This window comes from Leopardus geoffroyi, chromosome C1, assembly GCF_018350155.1.
Source record: "Leopardus geoffroyi isolate Oge1 chromosome C1, O.geoffroyi_Oge1_pat1.0, whole genome shotgun sequence".
Taxonomy (NCBI): domain Eukaryota; kingdom Metazoa; phylum Chordata; class Mammalia; order Carnivora; family Felidae; genus Leopardus; species Leopardus geoffroyi.
The window spans coordinates 51,457,734-51,471,314 of NC_059328.1; the positions used below are offsets into that span (position 1 = coordinate 51,457,734).

At 41.2% G+C, this 13,581-nt stretch overlaps 1 protein-coding gene across 14 annotated transcripts in view; it reads right to left on the reverse strand.

Annotated features, from left to right (window-relative positions):
• The window catches only part of DOCK7 (dedicator of cytokinesis 7), a 228,122-nt gene extending 214,844 nt beyond the window's left edge, over window positions 1-13,278 (reverse strand). For 8 of the 14 annotated variants that reach the window (XM_045477646.1, XM_045477645.1, XM_045477643.1 and 5 more), the window contains exon 1: window positions 12,862-13,012. In XM_045477646.1, coding sequence (XP_045333602.1) covers window positions 12,862-12,899 — 38 coding nt within the window. In that variant the 5' untranslated portion in view covers window positions 12,900-13,012. Of the gene's footprint in view, window positions 1-12,861 lie in introns of all 14 variants that reach the window. The other 6 variants (XM_045477651.1, XM_045477648.1, XM_045477647.1 and 3 more) reach the window with 2 other exon arrangements.
• Between the last annotated feature and the right edge of the window lie 303 nt (window positions 13,279-13,581).

Sequence of the window (13,581 nt, forward strand, 5' to 3'; positions counted from 1 at the left end):
GATTTTTGCAGAAATTGGCAAACTTTATACTGATGTTGATCCTGAAATGTTTATGGAAATGCAGAAAGTCCAGAATGAGTAAAACAATTTTGAAAAAGAAGTAAAAAGTTGGAGGACTCACACTTCTGGATTTCAAAATTTACTATAAAGTAATACTATTCAGAACACTGGTACTAGTCTAAGAATAGACATACATATCAATGAAACAGAACTGAATGTCAAGAAATAACCACATTTACGGTCAACTGATTTTTGAAAAAGGTACCAAGGCAATTCAATGAGACAAAAAATAGTCTTTGCAACAAACAGTGTTGCAAAAGAACATTCACACACAAAAGATGAATTTAGACCCTTATCTCACACCATGCACAAAAATTAATGCAAATGGATCATAAACCTAAAGTAAAAGCTGAAACTATAAAAACTTGCAGAGAGAAGGAAATCTTGACCATGAATTAAGGAGAGTCTTAGAGAATGACACCAAAATCATGATCTATAATAAGAAAAAAAAAAAAAATTTGACACATTGGACTTCATGAAAATTTAATATCTCTGCTTCAAAATTCACCATTTAGAAAATAAGAAACTAAACAGACAGGGAGAAAATATTTGTAAATCATGTACCTAATAAAAGACTTGTATTCTGAACATATAAAAAAACTCCTACAATTCAAAAACAAGGTTAAATAACCAAATTAAAAATGAGAAAAAGACAGGAATAGATATTTCACCAAAGAAGATATGTGAATGGCCAATAAGCACAAGAAAACATCACAAAATCATTAGGGAAATGCAAATCAAAACCACAATGAAACGCCACTTCACACTCATTAGAATGCCTACAATCAAAAAGAAAACACCAGTGTTAGCCAGGATGTGGAAAAATCTGAACCCTCACATATTGCTAACGAAAATGTAAAATGGTGCAGTTGCTATGGGAGAGTTTGGCAGTCCTTAAAAATTAAACATAAAATACCAGATGACCCAGAAATTCCATTCCTAGGAACATACTCACAAGAATGGACAATAGGTGTTCAAAAGAAGCTCGTACATGAATGTTTGCACAAGCACTATTCACCATCGCCAAAAGGTAGAAACAAGCTAAACGTCCATCAACTGATGAACAGGTAAACAAAATGTATGACAGACATATAATGGATTATTCAACTATAAAAGGGAATGAAGTACTCATACACGCTGAATCATGAAAATATTATGCTAAGTGAAGGAAACCAGGCACAAAGAGCTACATATGTAGAGGAAAAGCAAATCTAGAGAGAGGCAGGCAGAAAATGGGTTAGTGGTTGCCTGGGACTTGGAATGGGAATAGGAAGTAAATGGGCACAAGGGATTTTAGGGGGTGATGGAAATGCCCTAAAAGTAGATTGTGGGTGATGGTTTCTCATAACTCTATCAATTTACTAAAAATCACTGAATGGTACACTTAAAGTGAATTAATTTATGGTATGTAAAGTATACCACACAGATTTTGTGTCTCCCTCTCTCTCTGCCCCACCATTGCTTGTGCTCTCTCTCTCTTAAATATAAATAAACATTAAGAGAAAGAGAGAAAGAGAGAGAGAGAGAGAGAGAGAGAGAGAAAGAAAGAAAGAAAGAAAGAAAGAAAGAAAGAAAGAAAGAAAGAAAGAAATAGAAAGAAAGAAAAAAAGAGCTGGGGTACCTGGATGGCTCAGTCAGTTGAGCAGCCGACTTCAGCTCAGGTCATGATCTCATGGTTTGTGAGTTCTAGACCCACATCAGGCTCTGCACTGACAGTAAGGAGCCTGCCTGGTATTCTCTCTCCCTCTCTCTGCCCCTTCCCCGCTTGCGCTCTGTCTCTCTCTTTCTCTCTTTCAAAATAAATAAATAAACTAAAAAAAAAAAAAAAAGAGCCTAGGAATGACTGGAATTGCTCTGTGAAGGTAAGAGGAAGAAATTGCTTCCCAGTCAGAGAAACAACGATAAAGGGAGGAAAAAGAAGAGGAAGAGTGGAGTCTCTAAGAAAGTCTTGCACCCTTCAGCTCCTTCCCACAATCCCTGTATCTTCAGCAAAGTTTATGAAAATCATTAAATGGCTGATATGATTGCAGTTTTTGGTGTCAGAGGACAAATGAGATGCAGGAGTGCAGATGCAGAAAGAGGCAAGGGAAGTCCAAAACACAAAATTGAAGCAGACCTCCTTGTGAGGGCTAGGGTTTGGCATTAAAGTCAGAGCTAAACCTAAAGTTTTAAGGAACAGGGATCCACGGCTGCATCAGGCTACAACGCTTTTCTTTAGATTTTTGTATTTACCAGTTACATTTAAATTTTAGCAGGTAGCACAATTGACTATATTGCTATATGTTTAGATAATTTTAGTGATCTCAACAAGTTACAATGACCAATTTGAAGGAATATCAGTTGTTTTGGTGTGACCAGCACTCTAACCCTCCTCCTTCTTTTGCTTAGGAACCCCTTCTTTTTGGTAAGGAACTCCTTACTTAGGATTGGGTGGGGCTGACACCATCACCTCTCTCCTCCAAGCTGAGGTGAACGGGAATGGCCAGCAACCCCTATATCCCTAAACACAGTAATTTGTTCAAGGAAGGACATGTGATACAAGCCAGACCAATAATTGAGTTCCTGAATGTTTTCTGCCAAAACTAAATGGTAGGATTTGAGCCTAGGGCTGTCAACAATCATTGTAACCATTCAGTGGAAAATCTATCAAAGATGCGAAGATGAGAGGCTGCTGATACCATCTGTATCCCTGGACCTGACATACTCAGTTATATGCAAATTAATCTGACTGGAGATTCTGTCAAATGCAACCAAAATGTCTCCTCTGTAAAAAGCCACTGAAAAATTAGCGACACATCTACACTGGTTGCCAAAGGGGTCGAAATGACGCAACCCAGAAGTGAAGGGGAGTTCACTCTCTGAGGAGATTGAATTGACTAACGGAAAACAGGATGCAAGAGAAGAGCAGGGAGATAAATTTCTTCTTCTAGACTCCCATCTACTGATGTGAGAAACTGTTCCTCTGTCCAAAGATACCCTGTGTGACTAAGCAAGCACACCTGCCAAACAATGTCTCTCCAGTCCTTTGTGAAGCAGAGGCCAATGAGATAACGTATCATCTTACATTGTTTCCCATCTCTGCCTCACTTCCCTTTTCTCAGGGTCCCTGGGATTACGCCTCCCAGATAAACCCTCAACCTTAATCCTTGTATCGGTCTCAGTTTTCTAGGGAACTCAGATTAAGAGTATCTACAAAAAAACCTACAGCAACCATTAGGCTTACTATTAAGTGAAACATAGAAAGCTCCCCTCCCTCTGAGATCATAAACAAAATGAGGACACTCAGTATGAATACAATGTTAAATAGAAAGGGTAATAATCTACATAGTAATGCAAGATAACCATCTATAGAGCAAGACAAAAAAGCAAATCAGCTATAAGGTTTGGAAAGGAAAAAACAAAAATTCATAATTTCCAGATGACATGGCTGTCTACACAGAAAATACAAAAGTCACAGATACATTTTTAGAATTAACATGAGTTTAACAAGGTATGTAGCTAGATACAAAATGGTTATATACTTAGAAATAAATCTAACAAAAGATATGCAAAAACCTTACAGAGAAAATTATAAAATTTTGTTGTATGATATAAGGAAGACCTAAATAAATGAAGAGATACACCATAATCAGGGATTGGAAACTCAGTATTATAAGGACGTCATTTCTCTGTCAAATTGATGTTTAGATTCAATGTAATCCCAATCAAATTCTAATAGGACTTGGGGATTTTTGTTTGTTTTTTGGTGGATTCTAAAATATACAAGGCAATTCAAAGGACTAGGGGAAAGCAAGACACTTTTTTAAATGGTGGGGGAGTTATTCTACCAAATTCTAAGCCTTATTATAATTAAGAGTATTTATAATTGGTGAAAATATGTATAACCAGCCCAAAAAAACAAAATAGAGAACCCAGACAAAGACCCACAAATAATGACACAATCTATTATAGAAGTGGCAGGGCAGGTCAATAGGGAAAGGATAATCTATTTGGAAAAAAATTAAAATTCTTATACACATATCAAGTCCAGGTAGAATATAAACCTAAATATAAAGGAGCCAACTAGAAGGTTTATGATAATATACATGAATATCATAATGACCACAGGTTTATAAAATATTTCTTTTTTTTTTAAGTTTATTATTTATCTTGAGAGAGAGAGTGAGCGAGCAGGGGAGGAGAGAGGAAGAGAGGGAGAGAGGAAGAGAGAGAGAGAGAAAGAGAGAGAGAGAGAGAGAGAGAGAGAGAGAGAGAGAGAGAATCCCAAGCAGGCTTCATGTTGTCAGCACAGAGCCCTACCCTAGGCTCGATCCCACAACTGTAAGATGACCTAAGTGGAAACCAACCAAGAATCAGACATTTAGCTGACTGAGCCACCCACAAGGTAATAAAATATTTCTTAAAGAAGACCTCAAAAGTACTAACCATTAGAAAAGAGAGAGAGAGAGAGAGATAAACTGATCAATTATATTAAAACTGAGAACTTAGTTTTCAAAAGACTCCATAAAAATAATTTCTTGAGAGAGAGAGCATGCACGAGACAGAGCAAGGGAGAAGGGTAGAGGAAGAGAGAGAAAGAGACACTTTTTTTTTTAATGTTTTCATTTATTTTTGAGAGAGAGAGAGAGAGAGAGAGAGCAAGTGGGGATGGGGCAAAGAGAGAGGGGGACAGAGGCTCTGAAGCGGGCTCTGCACTAATAGCAGTGAGCCCAATGTAGGGCCTGAACTCATGAACTCAGAGATATTACCCGAGCCAAAGTTGGGCGCTCAACCAACTGAGCCACCCAAGCGCCCAGAGAAAGAGACTCTTAAGCAGGTTCCACATTCAACCCGGAGTCCAATGTGGGGCTCAATCCCATGACCCTGGGATCATGACCAGAGCAAAAATCAAGAGTCAAATGCTCAACTCACTGAGTCACCAAGATGACCCTCGATAAAAAGAATTTTTAAAAACCACAGGGTGGGAAAAGATATTTGCAAAACATATAATCAATAAGTGGGTTAATACATTGAATATGTACAAAGTACTCACACAAATCAATAAGAAAAAGAATAATACGAAGGGAAAAAACAAAGGGGGAGAATGGCAAAAAACTCAAATAGGCAATTTACAAAAGAGTAAATTCAAATAGTCAATACGCATACAAAACAGAGCTCAATCTCATTAGTAATCAAGCAAATACAAATTAAAACTTTTACAGTAAGACAGCATCATGCATGCATCCACCAGACTGGTAAAAATGAGAAAGTTGGCAGGACCAAGTGATGGCAACTATGTAAAATAACACTGTTGTGGGAGTGTGTATTTCTTCAGGTATCTTTGAAAACAGTTTGGCATTACCAGATAAACTTAATGATGAATAAAACTGCTAAGACAAGCAATAAAAAATACTTAAGGACCAGCAATCCCATACCTGAATATATACCCTAGAGAAACTCATGCACATGCATACCAAAATACATGTATAGGAATGTTCACAGGAACATTGTTTGTTTTTTTTAAATGTTTTATTTATTGCTGAGAGAGAGAGACAGAGGGTGAGCAGGGAGGGACAGAGAGGGAAACACAGAATCCGAAGCAGGCTCAAGGCTCTGAGCTGTCAGCACAAAGCCTAACGCCAGGTTTGAACTCATGAACTGCGAGATCAGGACCTGAGTCCCAAGTCGGAAGCCCAAATGACTGAGCTACCCAGGCGCCCCAGGAACATTGTTTGTAATAGCCACAAACAGGAAACAATCCAAATGCCCATCTACTGTAGAATGAAAAACTGTGGTATATGTATACAATGAAATAATATAAAGCAATAAAAATGAACTCCAACTATCTATAACATAAATTAATCTCACAGATATAATTTGAACAAAAGAAGCATCACAAAAAAAGACAATATACAATATGATTGTATTCAAATGGATTCAAAAACAGAAAAAAATACATTGTTTAGAAATGCATTTATAGGGGGCATCTGAGTGGCTCAGTCAGTTAAGCATCCGACTCTTGATTTCAGCTCAGGATATGATCTCACAGTTCATGAGTTAAAGCCCCACATAGGGCTCTGCAGTGACAGCGCAGAGCCTGCTTAGGATTCTGTCTCCTTCTCTCTGCCCTTCCCCCCGCTTGCTCTCTATCTCTCTCTCAAAATAAATAAAAATAAACTTAAAAAAAAAGAAAGAAAGAAATGCATTCACAGGTGGAAAGAATAAAGAAAAGCGAGGAAATGGTCATCCCAAAAGTAAGGATAATGAATGGGAGTGGTCTGCAGGAAAGTGTAAGATTGAGAAGAGAAAGGATATATCAGAAAGAAAAAACAACAGAACAGTTACAGAGATGGGATTGAGCAGAGCATTTGTGGGGGGTACAAGTAAACTAGAGAGTAAGTCAACAAGAGAAGGACCAGATTATAGATGACTTTAAAATTCAGGCAAGAGGGGCACCTGGGTGGCTCAGTCGGTTAAGCAGCTGACTTCAGCTCAGGTAATGATCTCACGGTCCGTGAGTGTGAGTTTGAATCTCACATCAGGCTCTGTGCTGACAGCTCTGAGCCTGGAGCCTGCTTCCGATTCTGTCTCCCTCTCTCTCTGCCCCTCCCCCGTTCATGCTCTGTCTCTCTCTGTCTCAAAAATAAATAAATGTTAAAAAAAAATTTTTTTTTTAATTTTTTTAATAAGATAAAATGCAGGCAAGAGTTTGGGTTTAACACTTTAACAAGCCACTCTATATTCTTGAACAAAAGAATGCCATGATAAAAGCTGTATTTTAAGGAGACTTCATTTGCAACACATTTGAATTACAGGAGGTAAGAGATTAGATCAGCTCTAGCCCCACTGAAGTCATAAGGAAGTGAGGTAATGAAAGATGCTCCAAGGTGGCAGAGCGACATTCATTGAAACACTTCTTACCTGTCCAGTTTACACAAGATTCTGTGTTCAACTCTAGAGATAAAAAGACACAGACCAGGGGCGCCTGGGTGGCGCAGTCGGTTAAGCGTCCGACTTCAGCCAGGTCACGATCTCGCGGTCCGTGGGTTCGAGCCCCGCATCGGGCTCTGGGCTGATGACTCAGAGCCTGGAGCTTGTTTCCGATTCTGTGTCTCCCTCTCTCTCTGCCCCTCCCCGGTTCATGCTCTGTCTCTCTCTGTCCCAAAAATAAATAAAAACATTGAGAAAAAAAAAATTAAAAAAAAAAAAAAAAAAAAAAGACACAGACCAGCCATCAAAGAACTCTGAAAAGCAGTATAAAGTAGGGGGAAAGGGGGAATGTGGGGAATTGAAGGGGGGGGGGGGGGCAGAAAAATTACAAAGACAAACCCAAAAAACAAGAGGTCATGAAATCAGTGATGAAGAAAAAAGTCAAAGACCCCTAATCCTCAAGCGTTCTCTAATTCCAGTACACGTAAAAGTACCAGGGGAAGCACAGTAATATGGCTCAAGGGCCAATGAGAACAAGCAGGAAGGGGCTGTGACTGTACCACATACATGTGAGAAATGCGACCAGAAAAAAGGAATGACTGGTTGGCAGCTAGAAATGCCAGAAGATTCAATGGTTCTTCGTTTTATGATGAGAAAGGCGTAATAAGTCTTACGGTTTAAGGGAAACATATATGAAAAGAAACAGACGGAAGAGGATAGAAAGGAAAGGAAAAAATTATGAGAGCAAGATTCTGAGAGAGGGGTGCTTTGGTGGCTCAGTTGGTTAAGTGTTCAACTTCAGCTCAGGTCACAATCTTGTGGTTCGTGAGTTCGAGCCCTGCATAGGGCTCTGTGCTGACAGCTCAGAACCTGGAGCCTGCTTCCATTTTGTGTGTGTGTGTGTGTGTGTGTGTGTGTGTGTGTGTGTGTGTGCGCGTTTGCGTGTGCGTGCCCCTCCCCCACTCACATTCGGTCTCTGTCTCTCAAAAATGAATAAACATTAAAAAAATTTTTTTTAAAGATTCTGAGAGAGGTGGCAAGTGTGGGGTTCAAAGGACAAAACACTAGGTAAACTTTAGGGAAGGCACACCTTCAAGCTCATAAGAAAGATGGTTTAATGATATATAGGAACAGTAGCATGCTGAGGTTATAACGGACTCATGTTAGATGGTCTTGAACTTTTCAGCAAGAGATGGGGGTAGGGAAACAGACATTAATAAGAGAAAGGATTTAGAGTAAACCTCATTTCAAATGAGAAGACATTCATTAATAAAAGATCAACTCTGCACTGTTCTGCTCTGCCTCTAACACTAATATGCAACTAAGGGGCAAGAAAGAGGTTAGACACTGAGAGGTGCCTGGATGGCCCAGTCAGTTACGGTTACATGTCCAACTTCGGTTCAGGACATGATCTTACAGTTCCTGGGTTTGAGTCCCACGTGGGGCTCTGTGCTGACAGCTCAGAGCCTGGAGCCTGCTTCGGATTCTGTGTCTCCCTCTCTCTCTGCCCCTCCCCCACTCATGCTCTGTCTCTCAAAAAATAAACATTAAAAAAATATATATTTAAAAAAAGAAAGAGGTTAGACATTCAGCATCAAGATTTTGTAAGATGAGTACAACAAAAGGCCAGGGAGGTATACGTGTCCAAAGTGATAAAAAAAAGGCAGCATTGAAGTAGTTGGTATTATGTGGAAAGAATTTCTTTGATCAGGACTGTGAGAATGAACTGAACAAAGTAGACTGAAAGATTGGGCCTATACAGCCAAAGTTATGAACAAATTCAAAACAAAAAACAAACCAAAAAAAATGAGGTTGTAAATAAGCCTATATCCAGGAAATACTACTCCTGTAGGATTTTCCTCAAAAATAAAGATCTGATGAAAGCCTTTCAAAGTCTGCTTCTTAGGCAGGAAAATGATAACAAATTAACAAAGGAAAGATGAACTAGGTAAGGGTAACTTTGGGGATGCTAACTGTAGCACTGTTTGAAAATCTGGAAGTATCATAGAAAACATTTTGCAGACAGAAAATACAGTCAATTAAAAAAAGTGTAATCTGAAATCAGAGGATTAGGGTTTGAATCCCAATTCAGGCAAATAATTTCATGCTATGTAGGCCTCAATTCTTTGTCTGGATTATGGGAATCATAATAACTGTAAATGATATAGGAATAACAATAGCAGCAGCTAACATTTTTTAATGCTTATAATGTTTCAGGCACAGTTCTAAGTGTTTTGTATGTATTAACTCACTTAATCTTCATGATAACCCCATGGAGGCTTTTATCCCCATTTTACTGGAAAGAAAACCAAGACGAGGAAGTTAGATCAACTGCCCAGAATTACATAGCTACTCTGTGGTATGTGCAGAATTTGAACCTGTACAATGTGACTGACCTGCTATGTTCTTCACTATGTTCTTTCCCCTTCTCTGGGTAATAAAGATGAGAATATAGTAATAAGTGCTTTAAGTATATCCAAATGTTCATTATTACTGCTGAGTATCAAGTAACAGAACAAAATAATCCAAACAAAAGCCTAGATCATTAATCTACAGTCAACGTTCCACAAAATTATATGCTAGGGGGTGATTATAAGGGGAGTAATGAACAATGTATATGCCTTGTCCTCCAAAAGCAGGGACAACAGACAAGAGGCAATAATTGATATGAACAAAATATACATGCTGCTTTTCTATAATGAGCTGAGTAAAGTAGTACAATCAGTGATAAAGAATAAAGAGCTTTCAGAAATCACAAAATCACAGCCTCAAGAAATAACAGCACTAAATGCAAAGGGTTAGGAAATGACTGAACCAGAAAAGAAATCAGTATAATTCTTTTTAAAGTAAAGATTTTGGAACAATCATAAAGCTTTAAACAGAAGAAAAAGAAGGCTTCAAATAGCAACAGGCTTTTCACAGAGCAACAAATTTCATATATTCACATCACAAAATGACTTATCACTCCCAAGAAAAGGTCCAACATCACATTATGAATATTATAATAATAAAAAATAATTGATGCTGGGCACTTATGTAGAAAGCTGTGTTCTAAGCACCGTACAGGTACTGATCTGTTTAATTCTTTTTTTTTTTTTAACGTTTATTCATTTTTGAGAGACAGAGAGAGACACAGCATGAGCAGGGAAGGGACAGAGATATTGGGAGACACAGAATCCGAAGCAGGCTGCAAGCTCTGAGCTGTCAGCACAGAGCCCAACGCGGAGCTCGAACTCATGAACTGAGAGATCATGACCTGAGCTGAAGTCAGAGGCTCAACCGACCTGAGTCACCCAGGCGCCCCTGATTTATTTAATTCTTACAACAACCCTATAAGGTAGGTCCTACTATTATCCCCAGTTTATAGATAGGGAAAATGAAGAAGTAAGGTGAAGTAACTTGCCCAAGTTTATTCAATGCAGGCCAGTGCTGGGATGTCAAACCTAGGAAGTTTATCTCCAGAGTATGTGCTATATATACTTCCTCTAGTAGGAAACTAATCAACAGAACAAGAATTTATTCAGAAGTGTTATTTGACCATATTTAGTAACAAGAATGAAAGCACCTTTCAGTCACAATAAGCAGGTAATAATTCATCATCTATAACAGTTCTGTCCTCAGTCTTCCCTTCAAATTAATCTGCACATTCCTCCAATACTATCTCATCTACTCCTCTGGCTTCAATTACAATGTATTTGCTGATTCCCAAATCTAGACATCTAGCCCAATCTCCTGCATCTTCAACATCACCAACAACCTAATAAATATCTCTCCTTAAATGCTCCATGAGCACCTCAAAATCAGTAGGTCCAAAACTGAATCATCATCTCTTCCCATCTTGTTTCCCACCCTCAAATCCCATCTTCCTCTTGTACTCCCTTACCTCAATGACTGCCTCCATCATCCACCTGACTGCCCAAGTCAGAAACTTGTATGTCATCCCAGACTCATCAGTCATCCTCATCTTCTGTACCCAATCAATAACCAATCACCTAAGTATCTCTCCAATCAATGCATGTCTCATTTCCACTGCCTTACTTAATGTGACAACTCTACAAGGCTACGTTAATTTGAATTTTTGTTGTTTTGTGAAACTTCCTTTTTTTCTTGTATTTTGTCCTCTCATCTCAGCACAAACTCCATGAACGGAGAACAGATATTGTATATGTTTCATATCTAACTCCCTAGTGCGTAATTTCCTGATCAATAAATATTCTCAGCAAAACTTGGTTCTATTAAAGAGAAATGAATACTAAGCATATATGTCAAGCAATACATTTTTAGTGATATTGCCTTCACAAACAAGACCCAGTTATTTCACAAAAAAATTAAAAAGAACAAAAGTAATAATTTCCTATTAACTCTAAGGATATACTAATTATTGTTCAGTGTTCAATGACAGTTACTAAAGGACATGCACCATGCTAAACACTTTACACAAAGTATGCCACTTAATATTCACAGTGCTATGAGCTGGGTACTGTTACTGTACCCATTTTCCAGATGCCAAAACTGTAACTTAAAACAGCTTAAACAATTTGATTAGAGTGCCAAGTTAGAATGTAAGTCAGAATTTGAACCCATGGCATAACAGTCCGACACCAGAGCACATGTTCTTACACACTTTTTATTTTGCCTCTTAAAATGAAATGTGTCTTAAAGCGCACAAGAAAAGAATAATTACGCACAAAGCTTAAATCAAAAAGATGTTAGTTTTAAATGAAAAACGTGCCAAAACAGAGTAACCCTATGGAAGTTCAGGCAGTTAAGAAAAGACCTGTCTGGTCGGTCCAAAAATCGTTAAAATCAGCAAACTAAAAAGATCCAGAACCACAGAAATAAAATTGTCAAAAAAAGTAATGCATTCGAATGTTTCTTTCTTTTCTTGGGACATCATAATAAAACCAACACTGTCTAGTGTTTTACACATTAGTATATTTCACAATGAAATTCTACAGATATTAAAATCCCCCGCCGTATTTCAATTTTTGGTTCTGGCATCCTACCCGCCACAGGCTGGTAAAAGGTTCGGAAACCTCAATCATGATCACATGCTTACTTCCAGACTCCTAAAATATGAGCCAAACGGCCAGTGTAAAAAGAACACTGCCTATCATCCATCTTCGTCTGGTGCCATGAGAAACAGGCACACATTTAAATTCACATGCTACTAAGATCAAGCTTCAGCCTACAATTCGCCCAAGATTCGGCAGCTGCACACCCGAGGTGCAGACCACAAGCTCTCAACTTTTCATTTTGCCTATACGTTTTAGATTCTGGGTGCACAAGCCCACTTTGAATTGTCCCTAGGTTGCAAAGAGGAATCCTGTCAGATTTCTCCGGAAGGGTGGGAGGCGTAAGAAGGGGCGGCCTCCCACCGGCCCCGAGCCCGCCGCGCGCGGAACCTTTTGTTGGGGTGGAGAAGAGGGCGGACCCCCGCACCCTCCTGGGGGCAAAAGGGGGTGGGCGGGGAGAGAGGGGGAGTTAGACGCCGCGGCGGCCCCAGGCAGCTCGGGGGTGGGGACACAAAGAATTTGGGGAGCGCTGATCCGCCGACCGGCGAGCTCCCCCACCCGCCCTGCAGTAAGCCGCCGCGAAACTCCAGGCCCGGGCCGCCGAGGAGCTGGCAGAGGCGGGCGCGCCGGCGTGCGGGACTCCCCGCGCCCCAAGGCGAGGATCGGCGGCGGGTGCGGGCTGAGAGCCCGGGCTGGAGGGCGGCGCGAGGCCTCGGCGGCGCCCGCGACAGCCGCGACCCCCCTCCGCCCAGCCGCGGACCAGGCCGCCGGATCCCCGCGCCCGCGTCGCCACACCCACCCGTCTCCTAGGCCGGGCCCGGGAGGACTCCCGGCTCTTCCTCCCGCTGAGGCGGCGCGCCCCGCGCCTGAGATTTACCTGCTGATCTTCTGGGCAAAGGCGCGGCGCTCGGCCATGGCTGCTAAGGCGGCGGCGGCGGCGGTCTGGGCGCGGACGGGCGGGCGCGTGCCTCCTCGCTCACGCTCCCTCCCTCGCGGCCTCCGCCAGTCCCAGCTCCGGACCGGGGAGGCTGGGGCTGGCGGCCGGAGAGCCGGGAACGAGCCCTGCCGTAATGCTCCTGAGAGGCGCGCAGCAAGAAACCGCTCCTCCCCCAGCGCGTCAATGCCCGCGGGAGCCCGGGCTTCAGAACGCAGCTGCGGCCGGTTGGAACCAGAGGGAAGAATGGGGCGTGGAGGGAGCGACACGCCAGTCCCGGCCGCCTCGCTGCTGCGGGGCCCGCACGACCGAGAGAACACACAGAGCAGCCAGAGAGGGGCCAGTGACTTGGTGAGGCAGGAAAAGAAGATTACAGAACGCGTGGGGGGAGCTTGGTTTTCCCGAAAAGGAAGGAGAGGAAATGGAAGATGGGTTTTGCCGAGGGGGGCTGTGCTCTGCCGCCCAGGATGGCTGGGTTCTTGCTCCTCAGCGCCCATCTCCGAGCAGTTGAAAGCACTTTCTGTCCTACTTCGACCTTGTGAATGGGGTCTCACCAGAGAAAGAACAGTTTTTCTTGTAGAAAAAGAGCCAAAAAAGATCTTTCTCCTACAGAGGTAACAATAATAATAGTTGACTTGTGATGCTTAGCAAGGCACAGGTTCA